General features: G+C 45.6%; 1 protein-coding gene across 1 annotated transcript in view; it reads right to left on the bottom strand.

Annotated features, from left to right (window-relative positions):
- The window catches only part of LOC107194072 (zinc finger protein castor homolog 1-like), a 68,481-nt gene extending 53,968 nt beyond the window's left edge, over positions 1 to 14,513 (bottom strand). The window contains exons 1-3 of the mRNA XM_015583637.1: positions 14,465 to 14,513; positions 13,320 to 13,762; positions 12,750 to 13,044 (exon numbers count right to left, since the gene is read on the bottom strand). Coding sequence (XP_015439123.1) covers positions 12,750 to 13,044; positions 13,320 to 13,762; positions 14,465 to 14,495 — 769 coding nt within the window. The 5' untranslated portion in view covers positions 14,496 to 14,513. The remainder of the gene's footprint in view (positions 1 to 12,749; positions 13,045 to 13,319; positions 13,763 to 14,464) is intronic.
- Between the last annotated feature and the right edge of the window lie 10,839 nt (positions 14,514 to 25,352).

The following is a 25,352-nucleotide window of genomic DNA, read 5'->3' as shown; positions in this document are numbered from 1 at the left end:
TCGGGAGTTTAAAAAAAAAAAAAAAAAGAAACTAGATCGATTCCTAGATCAAGCGACATTTCCCTGTCGACGTCCACGTCTCGTTATCCCTCGGTGTCCGTTTCAGGGGGTCAAAACGGACTCATAACCGATAGAGAAGACGGTCCATTAGCGTTTCCACAGAGGGGCTTCGGGGCCCGATTAATTTTTCAAACAATCCCACTCGGGCCGACTCATCGATTCGTGGCCCGAGATAGGCCGAGAAGAAGGCGGGAAGAGGAGTGGGGGGATAGGTGGGCCTCGGACACGTCTCGTGGGTCCGAGGGAGAGGGCCCATTAGGCCCCGCGGCGCGGAGGCCCCTGCTGCCCCTTGTCAGTCTCCGAAAACCAGAAAGTCAGCTTGTCAAATTAATCACGGATGACCAATCCATCAGCGGGCATTCCTAGCCGAGGTGGATCCTCTCCTGGTCGCGTCGGTTCGCTGCCCGTTGTTCGCTCCTTCCCCGTTTCTGGCTACCAGGATCCTCCTCGATCTTCCACCTCCCCTCCACCCCCCTTGGACAACGACAGGGGATCGCTTCTGCCCAGGTTCTTGTTCGGGAAAAGGTTACGGGACGCGTAGACACGGGGAACCTGACGCTTCTTACTATGCCGATTCCTACCGGTTGATAGACAATGCCAATGTGCAGGGATAGGGGATCGCAGATTTCAGTAATGGTCACCTTGATATAGACTGAATTGAACAGTTGATTTTTATAATATTATTGTTGAATCGGAGATCGTGAGAGTATTTGGTGGAAGTCACGGTGTAATCGTGAAATCGATTTCGAGCTGAAGTACAGTAATTCCCCCTTAGTGGTCGCGAAAATCCAATTATCCTGGGATAGTATCGAGGACAATAGAACTCTAGGAAGTACCGATTGTTTTCGATCTCTAGCTAGTTTGTCTCTGAACGGATTCGACGATGGAGTGGGAAACATTGTGGAGGTGCAAGTGAGATACGAAGAGAGCTTGTGATCGGTATGATGTAGCTGGACCCTACAATCAATGGAACTTATGGAGATAGCTTGCGACTATTAACTAACTAGGCAAGAAATGTGAAACATTGATCAGGGGCAGGCACTGTATATTCTTTTTTAGATGGGATAGAACAATCGATGGAAATTTGAAGATGAAGAATTCTGGGATCTATTTAGGATCGTAGATATAATGTTCACTCTATTTCGGTTGAACGTTAGTGGATATGTCGATTTAGAAAGAAACTCCAATCTCCGATTGGTAAAGGAAGATTGCAGCTGTCATAGAAGCCAGAAGAGTAGTTTCAGTATTACCCAATCGAGATACTAACAGAGTCTGAGTGCCTGCAGCCATAGTCCTACATTACGATTTCACGAAAATTGTACATGGCGGGACAGAAAAGTCTTTTGAATCTAAAAAATTAAAAAAATTATTTGTATTTTTATATCTACGGTGAACCCACAACCCCTATTTAACGTTGATCCAACATATAAGGTACCGATCGGAATCGTTCCAAGTTAAAACTGAAATTTCTCCAAGCCTCCATTAATCTCAATAAATCACGAAAGCCGAGCACTCCGGGTTCTCCCCGAAAATTCCCGAATAATCGTCAATCATCCGAGGTCCTCGAACGACACACGCAACACCCACACACCCGGCGAGACGATTGCGTTCCCGTGTTGTACGCCTCGGTACCGCGCGGAAATCGTTGAAGCACATCGGACAGGTTCCCCCTATAGATCTTTCCGTCAGATAGATCGATCCACGCGATAACTGGTTACCAGGTTTTCGCGTGAAACGCGCGGTTCCGCAAGCCTGGGACAGCAGCTCTTTCGCCGATCTTTATCACCCTGTATACACGACGAAATGACGATCGACCGTCGATGATTATGTTATCAAACGAGAAATTCCAAGGAAACTCCGCGAACATCGTCCGACACGTGATTATTATCAGAAGATCGAAAGGGGCAACGTGATTTCGGGGAAGGAAGAAGGACGTGGAGAGAATTTCTTCGTTCCCAGCGAAGAAACCGGTATGTGTATAGGTCGTGAAAATAAAATCGTCGAGGGCCCCGCGGGCTGTTCCTCGATCAATACGGGGGACGGCAGTCGAGGCCCCTGGATCCTGCGAAGAACAGCTGTAAAATTCGCGACGACGAGGGAACGGAGCCTCGCCGCAGGAATAAAGCAATTAAGCGATTTTTCTTTTAACCCGTCCGAGTACATGGGACTCGGCGACGACGTCGAGGAATTAGCGAGACGTGGCTCCCAAGGTTTCCTACGGCTGGCTTCGAGGAGAGTTCTTGCGAGGTTGAAAGTAGATTGAACATTGAGGAATGTTTGGTTCGTGTGTTACGATCTATGGGGTGCAGGATTTTGGGTGAACCTTTGCTGTGACAAGCGTCTATAAATAAGTTATAATCCGAGTTTCGTTTAAAAACATTCGCCGATAATCGACGAATTGTCTGAATTTCAAAATACGAGGACAGATTTATATTCCGTTTGGAGACTTCAGAAAGTTAATGATAGTTGCCGCTAAAAGGGGCATAAACTTGCGCGTCAAAGTTCTTCCAGGTATTTCACGTAAGGACCGCGGGGGCGTGAAACTCGGGCAAGGGGACGCGGAACAGGACGAAGAAGAGGACGAAGAAGGGAGGAAGAAAAGCAACGGGTTCGAGAAATCACGGCGATAAAAATATTTACATCGCGTTTCGAGCGACACATCTGCACGCGCGAGAGAGAAAGATGGGGAAGGATCGAGGCGAGGAATTAAACAAATAATCTTCGGTAGGTCGCGCGAGCGCAAGCTCAGGGGAGAATTCGTGTGAAGCCACAGGAAAGTGTGTGCGCGCACGGTAAAAGGATCCCATTGAATTCTAAATTTAAACGAATGTCCGAGTGTCAGGCCTGGCTGACGGGCAAAATAAACAAGATGCCGCGGAGTAGCCTAGGGAGAGAGAGAGAGAGAGAGAGAGAGAGAGAGAAAAAAAAATAGCTGACGAGAAAAGAAGGGAGGGATGATGATGGGGGCCCGCGAGGAATCGTCTTCGTTTCCATCTTTCGGCCAGGAGATGCTCGTTGACCTCGATGGCGAACATGTGAATATCATTCGCGAAGAAAGGAAAAAAAAAAGGAAGACGAAGTAACGGGCGTTTGAGCACGTTAGAGGCCTCATTCTTGGCGATTAATCGTGATTCCGTGTTTTAAAAGAAACTCTGGCAGCCTCTTTTTTACTGCTTCTTCGAGCTGACGTATCAGCCATGGTCACGGCAATCGGGCGAATTGACCGCTAATTCGGTTAGAACACACGTTCCCACGGACCATTCGTGGCCTGTTAGGCTCTGGGAATTAATTGGGAGTTCCTGTTTACTTTCTTGTCAGTCTTGTCTCTTGATGTCTTTGTCAGATGATTTTAAGAAAACTTTGAACTCTTGTGGTAATTCCAATTAGACAGTGAGTGGAGTAGAACGGGATGAAGACAGATCTATGGATATTCTGAACTGAATAGATGATAATAGGTACACTGTTAAATAGAGACTTGATATTCTATGAATATGAAGATAAGTTAATAAATTTAGGAACAATCCTTAGTAACTGAGAAACTAAGCTACAGGTACATTATTCTGAAAATGAGGGTAAGTAGATTACCCGAGAATGGATTATGGATATGACGAAATAAACAGCTGATAATCCGTGTTAAATAGCGACTCGAGATTCCATGAAAACGAACTACTTGGGCATCTTCAGAAACTAAGCTACCCTCCATTGCTTTTAAATCGAGGTTAAGTAGGTTATCCGAGAATTGATCATCCCTATGATTTTTTCCTTTTCAAACTATTAAGATTTCCTTAAGATCTCACCTACTTTTAAGTATTAGAACGCTTAATCAATATGCAGTCAATGTTACAAGGCTACATAACTGAAAGTCCAAAATACATATTATTTAGGGAATATTGGGGATAACAAATGTGGCCTAAAATACATCATGTATACATCACACTTTCTTCGTACAGACCAGGTGTCCCCACATTTATAAGCAATAATGCTTGTATACCTCAAAGTCACAGGATTCCCCAGCTCCATAAGCAACGAAAAGCTGCTCGACAGAGCCAGTATTACGTCAATAAACGTATCCCGTTTCCCCGCGTGTAGCTCTGACTCAGCCGTTAATTGACGAACCGAAAAAAAAAAAAAAGAGTCGAGGAGATCCAATTGACCCGGAAGTGGACATCATTCTGCCAGCAACCAGAGAACTGGCTTCTCTAGAAGACATCGTCTATAGACTATCCAGGGCAACGTCCACAATTCCAAGTGAAGGATTCCATCGATACAAAGCTGCTCTCGCGAGAACTAGCATAAATTTCGACGAGTGTGATAATGGAAACACAGCGATGCAAATATGTACGCGACGAGGAGGAACCGCAGGCGCGTCACGTGTTCAGCAGAAGCGGGGCCCTAGTTCGGGCGGCTCGTAAAGCCTTTCATAAAAGCTTTCATAAAACGATCGTCTCTCGACGATACCGTCCGGTGTTGTGGCGGCAGCCTATCCTCGTGAATTCCTCGATTTTCTTCGAGAGTCGAGAACCAGACGGGGATAGGGAATAATTGTTCCCCTCGCGAGGAGGCCATTCCATCGCAGCGACGCGCGTTCAGGTTTTATTGTCGCCGCGTTTCGAGCTGAAACGTTTAACCCCATACTCGTCATGGAAAGCCGGTGTAATGGCCCGATCCGCGAAGGCTCTAAAACCCGCCTGCGGACCGATGATTTACAAGGAGGACGAGAACGAACGTTCTTCATTGATTCCGCTGCGATTCCTCGTGTTTATGCTGGATGAAGCCACGCTGAACGATCGAGGAACTTCTTAGCCTTATTCCGAATAACGTTAACAGATAGGTAGAGACAATTCTTAACCCTTGACTAGGGGACCACTTGGAGTAGAGTCGAGTCTGAATTTTTAAAAAGGAAAACGAACATTGTATTGGTTATTAGAAGTGTTACAAAGTAGACGCTGGATTAGTCATCCCTGAGACGAGTCGTCTGTAGTTAAGATGCCTGGTACAATGATTTTCAGTTGCGTGAGAACATAGAATTAATCAATGAAATACTGCAGGGTTGTTAGGTACGTTAATACCCTGCGTATTTCTTCATTTCTTCTTCTGTCGAACTGTTTTCATCATTTCGTCTTCCGTTAAAATCTTCTTTCAATTACATCCTTTGTTAAAGCCTTTCGTTTATTTCATCTTCCGTCGAAGTGTGTTCTACGCTTCTCCTGTTAAATCGTTTTCTTCATTTCTTCCCTGATGTTTGTGCCTAACAATTCTTGCAGCTTGAAATGATTGATTTACACACGAACAATGTATCACACCACGAAGAAATCGTTTTCTCGAGACGAAGAGAACAGCTTCTTCAAATGATCACTCTTAGTTTCTGACAGAATAGATTGGAACAGTTCCTTCATCGACGCCGGCTGGTGGTTAACTAGTCGCGGCAATCGGCCCACGTTCCGGTCGCCAGATACAATTAAACTCGCGTATACATTGTCGGACAAGGGCAAATAACGGACGGCAACGGGGCACTCTGGTGATTATTCCGGAATCCTTTTTGTGAGACTTCAGATAAGGGTTAACGTATTTCGGCCTCTCGAGAAGGCTGCCACGATTCCTCCCTCCTCTCCCCACCTCGGGGCCGGTTCGTTTTTCTTCTTTCACAATAACGCAGAATTCGTTGAAGGTTATGAGAGCCGGGGGATTCAACAGGTCGCCGATCCGAAAAAGGTTTCCGACACCTCCTGTCATCCGGACCGGGAGGACCCTTTTGTCTCTTCCCGTCCACGAGGAAGGAGCTCCGATTTCGATCTAGCAGAGACCTACGTCGTAGGCAGCCAGGAGTACCTACCAAGCCCTACGTGCTCGAGTGGGGTATACACACGCGGAGACATAAAAGCTCCGTAATCAGAACGATCCCCCGGATCCCCGTCTGCTTAATACCCACCGTACCCAGGCCAGTCTCGAATTAAATTCGAGACCAATTCGAAACAGTCGTTTACGAAAACGAACCAGCTGATTTCGTGTATCGTCGACCGTCCTTCATTTCCATTCTTCTTGCCTCTTTCTTCCGTACCCTGTTATCGATTTTGTTACGTCTCCAACGTACAGAGTATCGTTCCTTTCTTCTTCCAGCAAACAATGCATTCTATAGTCAACTATAGAAGCAAACGCTGCCTTTTCTTCGTACCAAAGACCATGCATAAATTCTGCATCCGTTTAATATCAAGGTCCGTTTCATCTCCCTTTCTCTCGATCGTTTCTTCCTTCGAACCTCAGCCAGCACCGATTCGATTCCCGAATTTCTAAGCTCAACAGGTGTCCACAAGATCCTCCTGGGCCCAGTCCCATATCACTTTCGAGAAGCGAACGTATCCGAAGAGAGCAGAAGAGGGAGTCGCGTTATCAGTTAATGAATCTCCACCCCGTCGAAAAATACCGTCACGGGGGCCCCCGAGATGAGAGTCTGAGAGCCCCGCTCCTTAGGCCCCCCGACAATAGAAGCCCTCCGACGAATTTCGAAAAGAAGAAAATAAAAAATGATCCTTCTCTCTTCCCTCCGTTGGAAGAGGAGCGGATCAACAAGCCGGGGATAGCAGCGACAGAGGGAAAGAAAGAGGATTCTTCCCTCCTCGTCTACCGGGCCTGCACGATGCCTATGCCCCGCTGCCGTCCGTCCGTCCGACTGTCCGTCTTCTCTTTTCATCTTTGCTGCCTTTTATCCAGGGCCCCCGGGAATGATTAATGGGTTCACGGAGGCATCGCTGTCCTCCAACCCAGCCAAGCTTCGAACCGCGCCTGGCTAAGAACGCAAAGCAGCAACGCATACACGCCAGCGCGGCTTTTCTGCTTTTCTTCGCGCCGGATTATCGTCCTCTTCCCTAACTGGATCCAATCCGTTCGATGGTGGGGCCCTTCCACCCGCAGAGATACTCCTACGCTTACGAGGTGAACCCGTCAAATGGGCCGGTTAAGGATCTTCGATGCTCAGGTTGACTAGGCTCGAGCTTCTTTTAGTGAAATTGGACCGGAAGATTTCTTCATTTCTTTTGTGGATTCTTCTGGTCCCATTTCTTCATTTTTTTATGAATAATCGTTGGCCCACAATCTAAATGATTTTCCCACTTGTTCCAGGGATTCTTCTGGTCCCATTAATACGATTTTAATACGTCCCATTAATGATTTCTTCATTTCTTCTACGGATTTTTCTGGTCCTTTTTCTTCACTTCTTTATCAGTATTTCTAAAGCTACAATCTGAAAGATTTCTTCATTTCTTCTAAGTATTCTTTGAGATCGTAGCTTTAGGAATAGCGATAAGAATGGTGGTCGGCTGAGGGATTTCCAGGGTGAAATGTTTTTTTTTCTGGAGAAATCTTGAATTTTCTGATGGGCAATTTCTTCATCGCGGAATAGTGCCGATCGACTGTTACATAAAACGACGACGTCTTTTTCTCCAGTTTAACCCCACGGGGCTCGATAATGTATTCCTCACGGAAGAAGTCGGTACAGCGGTGTTATTTGTCCGCGCGAACCATCAGGATTCATACAACTCGACGAACGTCTGAAGAGCAATCCAAGAAAGAAGAGGACATCGATCCTCTCGCTCCTCCGGTTTCCTCGATTCATCGACGTCGTACAATTTCCACCTATGCCGAACACGCTTTTGCATGATAAATTATGCGCGATTTCCCCTTCCCTTGTATCGATCCCGAAGAGAGAAAGAGGGAGAGAGAGAGAGAAGTAACCTTTTGTTCCAGGATCCATCGATGGATACGTAGGTGGCCGGCAAGACGACGGGGGCGAGACACGCGGTCCAAGCAGAAGAAAGCAAGAAGAAGAAAGAAGAAGAAAATGAGTAGATCCTCCTTCTTTCTTCTTCCGCCGTGTCGGACGTGTCCCGTCCGCGCGTTTTCGTCCCTTGGCCACGAAAAAACAACCGAGAAAACATCAACGGTCGTCTCCTCCTCTTATCCCAGAAAGAAGGCTTGTTCAACGGGCTCTAATGAAACCGATTCCAGGTCACCGACATATCCACGGGTCCAATAAACACCTCTTTTCCGAGCCACAGGTTCCACGGAATCCACACGTGGACTGATGATGATGACTGATGACACCTGGCATATCCAAGACGTTTCATCCCGAACGGAAATTGTTTTTTGTTTTCCCTGTTTCTAGCAGATCGATCCCTCTCTGTCTATCTACAGTTGAAGCCTCGAGATCTCTAATCTTGTCGTTGACCTTTGACGATGAAATATCATGGTAATGCGTAACAGTACTTCTACAACGAGGAGTTCCCAGACACTGGACGGCGAAATGTGTGTCAGAAGGATTCCCAATTCTTGACGAAAAGGGAGGAGACAGAGAATGACCGAAAGGGAGATATATGGAAGGAGTCGCGGCGTGTTACGAGCCATGTCGCATTCAATTTCACGCGGTCAGTTTTCTGGTAATTGGCAGAACAGCGGCCAAAGGAGGGGACGCGAAGCATGCGCCCAACGTTTTCGTCGGTGTTAGTTTAATCGAATCCGAAAGAGATTCTCTCTTTTGGGCTCTGGCGACAAAGACCGTTTGACTAAGCTTGTATGTGTGTGCACGGTAACAACAGACGAAAAGGCTCAATCGAGTAACAATAGAGCCGCGGTGCCACGAGAGGCGCGGTTAGGGTCCTTTTACATCGACGTAAGGTTAACTTACATAATGTATGAATATTGAGTGGAGCGAGGGAGCTTGAAACGATGAGTCACAGACAGGGAATTCTTGTCGACGCGCGCGGTCGAATCCGGTAACCGACGCTTTTTTTCTTTCCTTGTTTCCCTTCTTCGCGTGGAACGGCTTCGGGCGAGCATTGTGCTCGCCTCCGATGAACAAAATTCCGGTTAATAAGGTATGCCGAATAAAGAATACTTGTAGGAAATCTCTGAATCTAGTGGGAACAATAACTCTTATGATCGAATCGAAGGTGAACGATTATGTTGGATGACCAACGTCATAACTCACTAGAGCAGTGATGGGCAACCGAGCCCGCACGGGCAAGTGGCGGGCACCCGCGGGCTCCTGTGAAGGCGACGCGATGCAGGAAACGTAACGACATATTTGCGAATTGGGATTCCTTGACCCTTCTCGCACATTTTAATCTAAACTAGCGTATCACTCGTATAGATTAATAATCATTTATGTTTCTTTTTATTCGAGACAGATAGAAGCATCCTGATCTTGTGTCGGCCACGCGAAAATGGTGCATTTATATTAAGTTGTATTATGTATAAGTAGTATTTAATGCAATTGTTATTAAATTTATACAAATACCATTGTAAATTGTATATTTTCTTACGATTTTTCAAGAAGAAACAGTCAAACCATACATACGCGTTATTCATTAATCCCGCACTATCTCCACTCCTATTCGTAATATCAATTAACCGAGAAAGTAATAAGAAATAATAAATAACAACAAAATAATTAATTCTAAAACTTTTAAGTCTTGGAAGAAGTGGGGGCGCCACTAAATGACCTATAAATTTCCAAATTTTTCCGGCACTTTTCTGAATCCAAGATGGCGGACAAACCTGAAAGTTTGTGGCGCCCTGGTGGGGGCCTAGAGACCCCCAGGGCCCTTTCCCCACCTCATTTCTCCTAGCGGAAGCTGAGTATGTTCGTGAGGGTACCAAGAACATGGTTTTTCGTTAATATCTCGGTAACGAAGCCTCGGATTACATTGTTGCTAAGGAAGAACATGTTCCAATTCATTCCCCGACTGACCCATTTCCGGGTCGAGCAACCTTTCTGTTACACCCTATATAATACCAAAAAATCTACAATCCAGGCAATAATACTTCGAGTCTTTCGTCAGCATCACGTCAGTTTCTTATTGAAAATTCAATATTGCCTTCCTCTTACACTGAATTTCCAGCAGTTCCAAACTTCGAGAACACCTGGATCAACATGGATCCAGGTGCCGTCCAAGGAAGACCTGCACGCATCGGAGACAATCTAATTGCACTAAAGAAGATAACCGAACCTGCATCGAAACGTGAATTTGGCAACAATGTCTAGCTATGAATCAATCAGGCAGAAGGCAATGCGACTAGGCTAGAGCGTTTTCGTGGCAAAAAGGGGAACGAAGAATAGTGAAATTGACTCGTTAGTCGCGAGTCGAGGTGAGGTGGTACCACAATGCGAGGCACACACGTACACACGCAGGTTTGCATGTGTGGGGGCCTGCGCGTGGAATTCGTGAGAGTGTCAACCCACGCACGGGCAGGCTCGACACAACGGGAAACGATGACGCTGGCCGATCTCAAAGGCATCCATCGATCGCGAGCCAGTCAACGGTTCGCGCAGAGCCTCGACGACCGACCGACTTTATGAGTTATAAGTCGGCCATCTTTGCGAGAGCCATCGCATATTCACGTGCGCGCATACGCGATGCACTGGCAATATGTAAGTGCCACACATTCTGCTCTGGTGCACCGGTACAGTCTAATCTAAAAACTATTCGTTCCTCTTGCGATTCTTCCACGTGTCTTATGGATTTTACTTACGGGTGATTCGACGCGAAATCGGACACTTTTTGGAGCAGGGATGTTCGATTCTGATTCGATTCTTTAAAATATCGATTCTTTTACTGAAAAAATGCTATTCGATTTTTACGAGAATCGATTCTTTAGGGCATAGCCACAGGCGGACGAAGGTGGAGACTCTATAACAAAGACTGGAAAGTATTCCGAAATTTTTTTATAAATTTCTGAATAGTACACCATATTTATGATTAATTTTGGTTTTAGCTTCGAGATCGCTGGTGCTCATACGCAAGGTAATAGGAAATAAGTACTTTATTTTTACAATCAAATGTTCCGAAAATTTTTTACCTGATTATTTAATCATACGTATATGTCAGAGCCAGGAATGCAAATCAATTGAATATAATGATGCTATAAGAAACTCGTTTAGCATTATAGACTTTAACATTTATAGAATTTTAAGGTCAAGTGTCCGACTTCGCGTGGAATGACTACACGAAAATTATTTTATTCGTTCTAGATTCTCGTTTGTCGATTGTTCCGTTGGATCCCACGAGTATCTAGGAATTGTTATCGATATAAATCTCAATTAGTGAATCAGTAGATCCTCAAAAACCGGATGGTAATCAAGATTTCTTACGACAATGACAAGAAGAAAGTATTTACCGATAGACATGCTGGATAAGGCCTTTCTTCGTTCGAACGATCAATCGAATCTGTGTCTCGATCGCCTATTAACTTTCTATATTTTCCAGCGCTGATCCCCTCTGACTGGGATCCTTCAAAAGCTAACCAGGAATCGGTGATCGGGTTCTGATAAGAGCCGTGTCCTCTTTTTACCGAATCGACACGGTTTCTCATTAACTACCCAATGATCTCCTCTTACGATCGATCCAGACGTTTTCGTTTTTTTTTACCGGTGGTTATCAATGTTCCGGAAGAAAACTCGGTGGAATTATCGATGAGAGAAGGATGAATTCCTGACAGGCGTTTCATTAAACGGTGGATCTGGATCGTGCACCGACGGACGTGTACGTATACGAGCGTTCCTCATTCGAAGAAACTATTAATTCCCATCGCTAATTCGACGTTCACGCTACATTTGACTCGCGGCCTGTCCAGGAATCGATCGCGTATTCGTTTCGCAACATCAAAACCCGGCCAAGGATCGAGCCGGTGCAATCGTCGCGATAACGGAAACAATGAACACCAGCGTCCAGTTGTTCCCAAGATTAATTTTTCTATTTTACTTGCCGCCAGTTTCACGGGTGTATTGCTCGATAAGACTTAGCCGCTGAAAAACGGAGGTCGCGTAGAAATTGATTTCGCGCCAGGGAACGACCAGTTGTCAATTGCTTCCGTAGCCCAGCCCCCAAAATTCAATGCCAGCCAATCGTCTCGAGTCCCGTTGTTGGCTACGACCACGACTGTTTCAAGTGGAACGACCCTAATGTCTCTTCGACAACGAGACGCGACTTCTGGTGTAAATAATAACGATTCTACGAGCACGACAATGTCAGAGTTCGTTCGGAAGATCCGCTGCATTCTCAAAAATCGGGGATAGTTTTGCAGCGGAGCAATTGTTTCTATCCGAAGTAGAAGACCAGGTACGAGAAACGAAACCCTGGACGGCAATTAACGACAGTTAGCCCCGATAGGTCTAATTAGTTTATGTGGATCTGCTCGCCATTAGCGGTATGTGGATCAGAGGTCGCGAATTTTTACGAAGGCTCTACTGAAATCGATCCAAGGTTCTTGAAGCTATTGGGATCGATTGTAAAATCTAGTTGTCATAGGTGTCAAAAAAAGTTCTAAAGTATCAGAGGTAGAGGATTCACCGTCACAGAGTTCAGACAGATCGATCCAAGGTTCTTAAAGCTCCAGGGATCGATTGTAGAGCCTAGTTGCAATAGGTGTCGAAAATATTCTAGGGTATTGACGTAAAGGACTCACCGTCCCAGGGTTCAGAAAGATCGACCCAAACTCCTTAAAGCTCCTGGGATCGATTGTAAAATCTAGTTGTCATAGGTGTCAAAAAAACATCTAGAGTATCAGAGGTAGAGGATTCACCGTCACAGAGTTCAGACAGATCGATCCAAGGTTCTTAAAGCTCCTGGGATCGATTGTAGAGCCTAGTTGCAATGGGTGTCGAAAAGATTCTAGGTTATCAGATGTAAAGGACTCACCGTGAGGCTGCTGTCCGGTCGCAGGGTTCAGAAAGGTCGGCGGTAGCTGTCTGCTGACCGACTTTGCCAATTCCCCGCCTGCCAGCCCGTAGATCGCTAGCAGCTCCTGCATGGTGGACTCCGCATACTCCCTCATGCCCTCGAAGGGCTTCCTCTCCTCGCAGTCGACCTCCCCATCCCCGTCCTGTCCCCGATCGTCCTCGAACGGCGTGGTGTCGTCCAAACGACCTGACTCCTCGGCGTCCAGCACACCGCTGTCGCTCTTCTCGGACGAGTCCGAGTTTGGACTTCTGGCCTGGACAGTCGGGGCAAGAAAGCATTCCATCAATCTGGAGAAAACTGTAGTAGGTAACCCCCACTTCCCTCCCGTCATGAAGAGCGGAAGTTGCGTGGCTCAGTTTAAGGATCCAGAATGTGGATCACTTCGTTCCCTAGATTCCTACTTATTGCTTTGATTCCTGGGTATATTATCATTGATACACGGAGAAGGAAGCTTCGACCGTCAGTTTTACTCGAAGGTTGGAGGAAGAATAGGGTAAATGGCGAGATAAAAAAAGTCCGATAACATACCTCGGTGCCAGGGGAGTAGAGCTTCTGAGACCTGAGCTGCTCTAGGATGAACTTGTGCCTAAGTGAGTCCCCACTGTCATCGTCAGCCTCGGACGATGGCGGTCTAGTAGCCACGGACAGGTCCATGGGACTGACCTCGTTGTTGTTCAGTCGTTGCTTCGACCTGTCTTCAGCGGGCAACAGCATAGTCTTCCTCTCGTACTCCAGGATCTCGCTGGAGCTCTCCTCCATCGCCTCGAGTTCCTCGTCATCTTTCTCCGAATCGTCGGACACCTCGACCATACGGCTGCTGATAGGCTTGAAGTTCTTCCGTTTGTTCCGTGGTTTCTGGATACTCGTGATCTGGAGCTGGGCCTGACCCTCGTACTGGGAGTCGCTGTCCTGATCGGCGGTCCCCCGTCGGGTAGTCGCGTAGTTGTACACCGAGTCGGAAAGCATCTCCGCTGATGGAAAGGAATCGGTGTCAGAGTGTTCCACGGGATCGACTGGGACCCGTGGGCACCGGCGAAAATTGAGAATAAAGATTCTCTTTTTAAAGTGGAAATCGTGTGACGGTTTATCATTTTGTTTGGGAAGTGGTCGATTAATTAAGCGTCTACCAAAGGTCGATCGATTGAGTAGACGGCAGTAAATGAGGATCTTTGTGTTAGATGTAGATGTTTGGTTGGGTTGTGTTACTGTCTTGGGAATTAGTGGTTCCATTTGAGTGGACTCTATCAATGCGTCTCGAGATGGAACAGGAAGTGTTCCGGAGTCCATTAGAGTAGACAACCCTTTTTAATGAATTTGACAGTTCACGTTATAGTCCCCAGGTGGAAGCAAAGAATTTTGAGCACAGGCTAAGTTATTTTATCATTGTACACGGCTGTCGCTGACTTGAATCGATGGATCCTAAACAGACCATTGCGCAATCCGAAGGCCGTTCGCTTGCCGCGAATCAAATTTTAACGTTAATTAGAATTCAGCCAGGACGCCCGTTAATTGAACGTTCTCGGAATAGTTATGGTGCTCAAACAGCTATTAACATTCGGTCAAATGGAGGAATAATAAATACGTGATAGAAGGTGGCGTGGCTCAGCATGATTAAAGGAACGGGATAGTGGGTGGCGTTTGTGGACTCTACGCTAGAAGAGGAAATGTCTTACTAGGGCCATACGGGCTGGTTACGGCGGACATCTCGAAACTCCTGAACCGGCCGGCTCCTCAATGCATTCTGAAACAGAAAGAGGACCCAACGTTAGATCCACAATAACCATTCATTTTGAATTCTTTATAACAATCTAGAGACCTCAAGATCAGCAGAAGGTTTCAAAGAATCTCTAGACCCAATTTTTCTCTTTAATATCCTATTGTAGTGCAATTAATTGGTGATTGGAATTAATTTGGCATACAGGCCAAAGTTTGCTCAAATAATAACGGCTAAAGGATCGACGATAGGATTCGCTGACAAACATCCTGCTTCCCCGAACAGCTGACACGGATGACCGGAACGTGGAAAGAAATATCCCCCGGCTTATCTATTTCTGTGTCAGTGCGAAACTGGGTTACGCGGCAAGTTCAGCGAAACCCCCGGACGGGTCCGTCACGGCGAACGAACGAAACCGTCCAGCGCCGTTTTGCCGCGGCGCTGGAACGAGACGCGAGAACAAGGCGAAAACAAAGGCACGTCGTCGTAACAAAAGCTACGCTGATATACGAGCGCTGCTCGGTCAGCCGAGAGCAAACGGGCCCGCGATAACGCGAGAGAGGCCACGGACAATTCGTTTCTCGGTTACGACGAATGGTCCCGCGGCGATCCGCGAGGAAGTCGGTTATTGGAGGGACAGAGAGGGAGAGGAAAAGCTGGTGGAAGCTCGGATTAACTTGTATTTGAGCTTAATAGAGGTCAGAAGAGGATTTTAAGTAATTGCTGAAGATAGAAGTCCTTGTTTGAAATAATTGTTTTGGAAGAAATTGAAGATTGGTACTTTAGTGTAAGGTGTACCTGAGCTTAATAGAGGAAGTAATAGATGATTGGTACCTTGGTGTAAGTTGTACCTGAGCTTAATAGAGGGAACAATAATTCTGATTGTGGAAGACAGAGGACACTGTTTCAATTGTTTTCGAAGAAATAGATGACTGAAGCTTGTGTAGGATAATATGTCCGTGTATACGTTTTATATAATTATATAGAGAATAAACGATACACTACAGAATAATCCACGAACTTAACACTGAACCTACCGAACCATTCAAAAAGTTTGGAATTAGAACGACAAAACAGGTTATTTAAAATATTCCTTGTTACTATATCAGAAACCCTTCAGTACTTAAATATCTTAAGATTCTTATTATATTTCTGTTTTGTGCCTAAACGTAATAGAATTTAATAGCGAGCCCGACGAACAGTTCGAGAACATTCACGACCCCGAAACGGAAGACATTCGTCTCCAGTCGAACGATGGAATTTCGACGGGACATTGGGGGAAAATGATTTCTTGCGCGAGCGAGGACAGCCGCGCTTGTTCGTCGTCGTCACCCGTATTCGTCGGCGAACCCTTAATGGGCCGCGTTTTAGTGCGGAAATAAATAACCGATAATGAACCGGGCAAAAACGGAACTAACGATTTTCAAGCCGAATTAGGCAGGCGAGCTCCGAATGCCTTCGCCCGCGAGTTATCCAAATCGACTCCGTGGAGGGAGAGCCTGACTGACTGGTCGTCGACGCGATGATTCGAGCAATCAGCAGCCCGAAATAAATGACTGCTGATGAGCCCGGCAAGGAAAGAAACTTCCATTCAGGGCTAACTAGATTCCTCTCGGTTGTTCGACACTCTGTTCACGCGGCTGGCTGCTGCCAGGGATCGACCGGTCGACTTCTGAGGGATATTTCGACCGCGTCTGTCAAGCTTAATGAGCACTACTCAACAAGCCACTACCGTCTACTCTGAATATAACTTCGGCTTCGAAGTGGCTACCGCTCTGCAATCTAATTACCTATGTATCTCTCACTTCAGTATCTCGGACTCTATGAATCTCTCCAAAAACTCACTAGACAATTAGTGATGCGAAATAATTCTCTGTAAGTAGATTTCAGTATTCACATATAAAACTAATCAAAACCCTCTACCATATCGATATAACTCCTATGGGCCCTCCAACGACACGAGTCAGTAGAAATAACCAAAACATTTCCACCTAAATGGTCATCACTGGACAACTGATGTTTATGCAAATACAGACATTTGGGAGTTAATTTACAGACTCTGGAGTCTAAACAAGATCTGTTTACCTTATTCACTATTCTATAAGGTTCGAAAATATATAAAACCTCAGCCCAGTATACCCAAAAAATTCAGACACCCTAAGACTTAGGCCCTGAACTATCTCCACTCCCAAGGACCATCGATTCGAAGCTACGCGTTGATTCCCATACCGTTGACAAGTACAGTCAGCCAGTACTCGGGGTTCCAGCGAAATTTCCCTAGCGGCCACGCCGGAAGTGGAACGCGATTGGAGGTTCGAACGGCCAGGCTGGGCCACGTGACCCGTTTCCCAGCGAGAGAGACAGAGCCGAGAGACCTCCCCGACGGGGGATGGTGCACGGAGTGGACGATATGTCCGAGCGGGACCCGGGGCTCTCTTTTTTCGCCGGCTGTACACAGAAGGGATAATTAACATCTGTTACAGTACGTACCGGCGTAGCGGGGGCCGCCCCGTTTCATCCCCACCACCGTTCACGGGGCGGACCTTGAATACATTATCACCCTGTTTGCACATGAACGTAACCGTACGTACGTACACCAGGCGGTCGAATCGGAGTGCAGCGGGATCGACCCTGAACAATGGGGACCCGGAGCCTCTTTGTTGCTCCGCCGCGGTAGAGAAGGCCTCTCTTCTTTCGGCAACGGTGGAGTAGTCCTGTTTTATGTTTTTTTTTTTCTTCTGAACTCCCGGTTTCCACGGTGGATTGGAAGTCTGAATATGACTGTGTAGTTTGGTTAGGTAAGAGTATTTTTATTGTAGCAAATATCAATTGTATGTCATCTGGGATGTTCGAGTTTGATTCGAGTCTTTCGCTGACATCTATTACATGTATACTAACGAGCAAAAGTATAGGACCAAAGTTCATGATTGAGGGAGACAGTAACTTATTATTCTGTTGTGATAAAACAAAAGTTACGGAATCAGTATGTATACAGAAATTAATTCCCATCGGTTTAATACGTTGCATTAACACCTTGCCTTATAACGTCGAGTCAGGCTCGTGGTAACGATGTCAAAGTGGATTCAATAAACAGAAATAGTATTTGTTTTCTTTGAGTCAAAGTGAAATACTTGTTTGCTGATCTTAATATTTAAGGGGTCAGTCAGAAATTTTCAAAAAAATCGTTTTTTCACTTTCTACATTTTCTTTAGGTACAACATCTCGAGAATATTCTGTGCAAGTTCCAAGGTAATCCCATTATAAATGACGAAGTTATAGGCGTTAAAAAATGAACATTTTATATAAGTGGACAATGGGTTAATTACCTCTTTGTAGAATATAATATTTTCCTCGTTTCACCTGTCACCGAAATTCAGCTGACCCGACAGTGAACCTGTTAAACTTCCATTGCAACTTCAGAAGATATTCTGCACTCTCAGTCCAGAACAAAACCAGCGATCGTGCGATTTCTTATGAATGGAAGCAACAGAACTCAGGGAACAGCGTGTATACAGAGAGATTCTTGGCAGTGAACGCGTTAATAACCGGAAAGGGGTTTAATGATTCGTCCAGTATCCACTTGTCCTCCGCAACGTCCGCAGAAGAGGATCGTAGCGTGGAAAAGACATCCCCTTGAGAACTGTATTCTTCACATGGAAATTCTGGTCGGACTGAGGTTTCCCCCGATCTATCCTAGTCTCTGGATCTCTGTTCCTTCGGCGGAGGGGTCACAGCGGTTCTTTCGCGGGGATTCGAGAAAAAGAGAAATTCCGGCTGGCCTAGATTCCTGGGGCGCCGGTCGCGAACCCACCCGAGAATAAAGACGGAATACCGCCTCGCCGTGGAAACTGCCCGCGACGGGAAACCTTGGGATTCCGCGGGCTATTATTCGAGACCACGGCAAAAACAGATGCGTCTAATGATTTAATTCGAACCCCGAGAGAAGTTTAAACGATTAGAAAAAAAAGGCGACTGCGGAGAAGCTGATTCTATGACGATGAACACCGTCTGTTTGGAGTTAGGTGTGTGGAGGCGAGTAGAAATTGAGACATTTTCCTTGGACAGGTTGCTATGTACTTCGCAGAAGTGATGCTTGAGTTCCTGGGTACCTTGTGATGACTGTCGAGGAGTTATACAATGGGTATGACTCTAGTCAAGTCGCAAGGGAATGCTAGATTCGAAAGACACAAGTCTCTAGGGATCTGAATTTAGAATGAGTCGGCCAAGATTGACGATGTAATATCAAGATTATGGGTCTGGAATTCTTTTCTATCCTAATAATGTTCTTGAGACGATGACACCGAGAAATAGCTGATCTTCCTGGTAACAGGCATCCCTCATCAAGAGTACCCTAAGATGAACCACCTTAAGTTTTAATTGCTCCAAAAAATTCTACAGCTTACAATCGTGAATTCCTTAATTCCCCAACTAAAAGACTGACCTAAACTCCCGAAGTAGAATAAGAACACCAGCATTCAAAGGAACCGAGCTCGACGTTCCAATTTCCAGGATTAGATCAGGGATTTCGGGTAGATCTGGACCAGATGCCGGATCGGTTAAAAAGTAAGTAAAAATCGAGTTGAAAGGCGGGGGGGGGAGCAAGGCGTTCCCGTTTCCCAGGAATCGGGGAAAGGTCAACGTTCCGTGACAAAAGGATCATTAAGACCAAGGAACGATCGGGCACGGATTCTGGCAAACGAGCACCCGAAGAGACAGCAGTTGGCCCGTGAGAGAGACCTCTGGCCTGCCATCCACTCAACATAGCTCGACGCTGATGCCGATACCAGAAGCAGGAAAACAAAAAAGGCAGGCGACGTAACGCGGTATCGTTCGTCAAACACTTGAAACGTAATGTTGCCAGGCCTCGGGGCTGCCTCATGTTGGCCTCTTCAAGTGCCCGCCGGGATCCCCGGTAGATTTATTCAAATTCGCCAGGCTTCAAACACATGTATACATTTCTCGAGATACTCGCTGGTTTCTCATCCGTGGAACTCTTTTTCGTTTTCTCGAGATCTCTTAGAACCCGATGAACGAAGATTTAACATTTTTCATGGAGGAACACTGCTGTGATGATGAATCACTGAGGGAATTTTGAACCCTGTAAGACTCCAATTAATAGAAAACTTGATAAGTTTTTAAGGAATATTGTTAGTTTCTCTGGATAATCTTCAGAGAACATCAACAGTCATTGAAAGGTAGGAAGAGTAAGTTCCTGAATGTTTTAGAATTAAGGAAAAGCTGAAATGTACCTAAATATCTTGTCTGGCAGCTCTTCTAGACCCGGCAAACTCGGAGAACTCTATCCAAACACTCGTGAATCCGAGAAACTAGAAATTCCCAAGACCTCCAACATACTCGAGGCTCGAAATCACTGTTTGTTCTAGGCAACGACGAGAGACCTTCGACGTTCCGTCGGTTTTAAAAGTCCCGAAAGCTTCTGGAAAGTCCTCTGAATACCTGTAGGATTCACCCGCCCGATCCGTCAGCCTCCCACGATCAAAGCAGCTCTCAAAGTGCACGGGTTCCCTGTGTCGTTTCTGAAGTCACTGTACCCGACCACGTCGCGGTTCAAAGCTACCATATCGCTAAACTGCTGACATCAATCATCTCTCCATTACTCGGCCCCGTTCAAACGGTATTCAAAGCTGTCTGAACACTGTCAGCCGTGGTCTCTCTCTCTCTCTCTCTGTATTCAGTGGACAGGCTCGAGGCAAGTGCAACACTCTCCCCCGCGAAAATCTTCGACATGACGACGCGTGTCTCTTACTTGCGTCGAACTGGCGCCGCCCGACTTACTCGATCATCGATTTAGAATCTACAACACTTGTTACTGGGAATTTTACACCTGCGAATTTTTCAAACTTGCTGCATTGTCCCTCTTTGCCTTTCTTACCGTTGGTTCTGAAATCCCTTTAACTGTTTAGGGTTAGGTGGGTTAAAAACTGTCCCACCTTTTGCTTAGCTTTCTATGCATGGTGGGATATATTTTAACAGTCATACAGTTTAATATTTTATTTTTATATAATTTCTTTTATATTAAAAAAAAATTCTGTGCAACTAGGGTTTTTATTTTCTTTAAAATCGGGTGCCTCAAAGAGTTAACACCTGGGTAAAGCATACTATTACTTGAGCAAAGTGATTCCAGTGGGTGTTGAGGATTCGCTGAAGTTCTGAGTATCGATCACTATCACGGTTTGGGATACTTTAGCAATTGGAGTCCATCTTGGAGGATGAAGCCTTGGATTTCATCAAGGGATGGAGTAATATCGATAGGACATAACCCCTCAATTATCGATGATGTCTCCTCACGATAATCAACTGTCAATGTAAACATTCCCAAGAAAGCTGAACTTGGAAGGAACCAGAGCGATTTCTGCTTGGACAAAAGCGCTCGCGGAGGGAGGAAACGGATAGAAGCAAGAGCAAGCTAGAACGGTTGGAGGGAGCCAGTGTGTTCATAAGATATGGCGTGAAACACGAGGAGGCCGAGATTAAAGAATGAAAAACATAGATTTCTGCGAACTGGTTGAAGTCATAATATTCGTAATTTCAAGCTGCGCCTTGTGGCGACCGTCTTCTGCGCCGTTGAAATTAATGTGAGCGGAAATAAAATTCCCTTTACCTCCCCGTTCTCCCTAAGTCCCCCTTCCTCTCGGGGCCGTCCCTCGGGCGTTCGGTGCACCACCTCGGTTCCCTCCTTCGTTCCTCTTGTTCTATCGCTCGCCTCCCGGGCGCACGACAAGTGGAGAACGTTTAACGGTCGAGCGGCGTGCAAATAAATTCTGCGGCGAGGAACGATGTTTGCCCGCCAATATTTGGATGTCGGAGTAAATTTGTTGGACTAGGAGGGCGAGACCGTGAGAGTTCGGTTGTATTTTTGCATCAGGTTTGGACCGATCGAACAGGAGATCGGCTGAAAGATCAAAGTTATTCGACACAGTGTACTGTGCAAACTTGGAGAATGCTGAGAGACATTTTGAGGATTGATAGAATCGAATAAGAGAACTTAGGTAATGGTGTCCTTGTCGAAATTGAGGTTTGGGATGGGATTGTATGTTCGATGAAGTGATTTAGAAGGTCGATAATAGTACAAGCTCCCAAAGGTATGTAGAACTCAGTGTTAACCCTAGTGCACTGGTCGTGTCTATCGTGGAGACGATATTCTATCGATCAAGATGGCTGTTGCATAATAAATTGTTGGATGTCCAAGCTAGGTATCTATTGACTTTGATTCACTCAGAAAAGATCCAAGAAAATGTCAGTTCTGAACTGCAGAGATGGAACGGTTACATGACTTATACTGAACGGACCATTTTCTGACAAAGAAAGGTCCAATGAATCGACAGATTCTTACCTTCTAGTCAGAAGCTCCTTGATCCCACGTTAAATGATTCTTAGGTGAACGAAATGAAGCGTCTTAAAAACAACCTAATTGATCTAAAAGTGGAGCTCTTCCATTAAACTGGCTCGAGCAGTACACGAGGATTAAACGTTCCCGAGAGACCAGGAACAAGGTTCTAATCTTTCCTACAGAAGCCAGTAGCAACTTCACCGATCTAAAAACAGTTCGATAAAATTCAGAAATGAGTTCACCTTGGATAAGAATGTAATTTTACTCGGTGAAATGGAAAGAGGCCTAGCGGAGCAAGGCTTGCAAAGACAATAAGACAGAGCAGGCCAAGGAAGACCTTTCTGGACGGAGTGCAACGCAATCGACCAACTTTTGCGCCTGCCCCCGCGAGTAATCTCTATGCAAATGGCCGTCTTCGATCAAAACTCGTCAGAGGATAGCGAAACGTGGTCGCGGAGGGGGTTTGTTACGTGGGCCCCGAAAGGGGAAGGGGATGGAGGCTACATGAAAGAAGGGCAACGTTTCGGGGAGGACGTGTCTCGTTTACGGGGATTAGGATAAAGCTTTTTCTCCACGTAGATTCCCCTCTTTCCTTCCTTTTCTCTCCATCGAAGCCCGCTTTTTATCTCGGCCAACCTCTCTCTCCTCTCCCTGCCTGGCATCCTCCTGGTCGCCACGGTGGTTCCACGTAAAACGCCTCGAATGCCGGCGCGGCGCGCCGTTAAAAATAGAGCACGCAACGACTTACTAATCTGGTTAGGGCTACTTAGCGTAACTCCAACTATTTAGACCTGGATACGGTTACGGTAGTTAGGCCGCCTCTATCGGCTCTAAGTAGACCCACCCGGGGGGCCCAGTCGTCCCTCCTCCTCCTTGGTAGCTTGGGTCTTTTTCTTTCTCGATGTTTCACGAAACCCGCTAAAACGTCTTAATGGGGCCTGGCTACCGGGCACGGGAAAAGCGATCTCGTTTTCTTGCATCTCTCTGTTTCTTCTTGTTTTCGGGCTCCCGGTGGCCAGATGGAGACCCCTTCCTTTGGAGGTTTAACGGAATTCACGGTAGGAAACTAGATGGGTTCAGATGAATCATTTTTTCCCTGGTTCTCTTGAGTATTTTGATACGCGTTTTTATATGTTAACACTTTAACTACGACTGTCGTTAATAGAGGACAAAGAGGAAACAACGTGAAAGTGATGATGGTGAAACGAACAATGACTCGAGTAGTATTGATAGTGATGAAGAAACTGTTGTTATTATTATCTACTTACTATTTTCATTAGCTTCATTTATTGACCTACTTTTTTTCACGTTCGTACGACCAGTGTCATAAATAGATACGTAGTTAAAGAATTGAGAATAATTTTTAGTGGACTGTCAATGGTTTAATACCGAGGACTGACATTTTTCAGTTGAAGGTTGTACCTTCTTTCAACCTGCCTCTTAATAATACTTCGTTAATTAATGGTACACAAAACTGTTACATTATTATTTTTCGTAGTTTCGGTAGGGTGACAGTGTCGACTACACCTTTTTTTCGATAAAACGACAAAGAAGTAGCGAGGTTATCGTTTTCGTGATCGGTTATGTTTAATTGAGGCGTTGTCGTCGCTGTTGATTCGACTCCTCTACGGGGAGGGATGTGCACGGTTGGCAACCTCCAAGGCTAATTAACGAGCGTGCGCCGAGTAATTAATCGAGTCCTCCTGTCCGCGGACAGACGTGCTGACAGAGGACGCTTCCTCTTGGACGGCCCACGAGCGGATCGATTTTTCTGCACCGTTCCCTCACGAGAGGAAACTCCGATATCTCCTTCGGAGAAACTCCGACGTCGAAGTTCTTTGTTCTCGATCACCACAGATCGACAGAAATATATCGAGTGCAAAAAAATTACAGACACACATTTATGTTTCCTATATCAAATATATACGTATCGTGTAATCGGTTTCTACACGAAATCATTTCCGTAACTTCTATGTTTATTTTTTTAGGGTTATTCTTTAACCGAATTCTCATTTGTAAAGATTTCTGTTATTTTTTTTATACATATGACCTAACATTTTAACTCAAACTATATCATTGCAAGTAGAAGTAAAATAACTACATTACCGATTCTAATATTCAAGTCTTAGGCCAAGTGTACACTCACGACGATCATGAAATCGATTTTGCTTCTAAAAAATTGTCAATAATAAACTAACCCTAGCTTCTGAAGTCGTCGAAATGAAATCGTAAGTCAAAGGGTTAACTTAACATTTCCAACACCTCAATCACCAAAAGGTCAAAAAGTACCACCAAAGTAAACAAAATTAAAAATAATAACAATAATAACCCGACGTCACCTCGAAACGGAAAGTTTCTACGCGTCACAGGGGCGAAACATGGCGAAACACGGTCGCACGTGGTCCCGCGCAGCCGTCGCCTAGTGCGCGCAACCCCGTCGAAAACGAGATTTCGAAAATCCGTTATTTAAATAAGCTCACGACGAGGGTCCCGTGGGGGCACGTATACGCAACGTGTAGAAAAGAGAAAGAGTGAGATGAAAAAAAAAAAGAACGGAACGAAGCAAGAAGATGAAACGGGGAGGCAGAGAAAGCAGGCCCGGGAGTGATTTTATAAAATTAATAGTAAAGGGTAGGTCTCTCGCCGTATTCCCTATTATGCGCGTATGCAAATACGACGGAAGGGGTGGACCTGGGTCACGGATGGATTCGTGGATCGAACCGAAGGGAGGAAAGGGGGATGGTTTTCGGTGACGAAAGAACGGAGGAAAATGGTGGGGGGAGGGGCGAAGAGGGGGAGAGAAGAACGTGCAGGCTGCAAGGCATTAAAACCTCCGAGATTTATAGCAGCACGGACTAGTCCGGCCTCGTTCGATTCGGGGGTAGCTTCCACTAAAAAAAAGAGGAAGAGGGGGCCCCTATATTGCTGGTAACGAGCGAAGAAGGGGTGGACTGTGTACGGGGATGCGTAATATTTCCTGAGGATCCTGATGCGCGAGCACGGGACGAAAACTGCGTTGTTGCTCGAAGTCCCTGATCCAGACAACCTTACGACCCTCTTTTCCAGCTGAATCTGATAACGACCTTCGATGTTCTGTGTCGCCGTCGAGATAGAAAATTGCATTCCTAACTGGTCTTTCTACGTCGGAGAAATTACTACGTTTCATACGTTTTATAGGAGGCTTTGTATAAAAGTAATCGTAGTTGTATTAAAATGAAATTAATAGAAAAATTAAAATAAATTTTTTAAATAGTAGTGGTTAACAATATGATATGAATCTGAAAACCATAGATCGCAAGTCTGCCCCTAAAAATGCTATGAACTTGCCGAATCCAATAACATAATAAATAATACAACAAATGTTTCTAATATTAAGTAAATTTAAGCAAGAGAATTACCATTTTAAAGAAGCATCTCATCATCGAATACATGCACAGAGTGGAAGAGTTCGGTTGTATTAATCCATGGGAGGGATACGTCTGAAGAGTGATCGTTC

This window comes from Dufourea novaeangliae, unplaced genomic scaffold (assembly GCF_001272555.1).
Source record: "Dufourea novaeangliae isolate 0120121106 unplaced genomic scaffold, ASM127255v1 scaffold21, whole genome shotgun sequence".
Classification (NCBI taxonomy): Eukaryota; Metazoa; Arthropoda; class Insecta; order Hymenoptera; family Halictidae; genus Dufourea; species Dufourea novaeangliae.
Note: the sequence above shows the minus strand (reverse complement) of the source record. Positions and strands in the feature narration are given on the sequence as shown.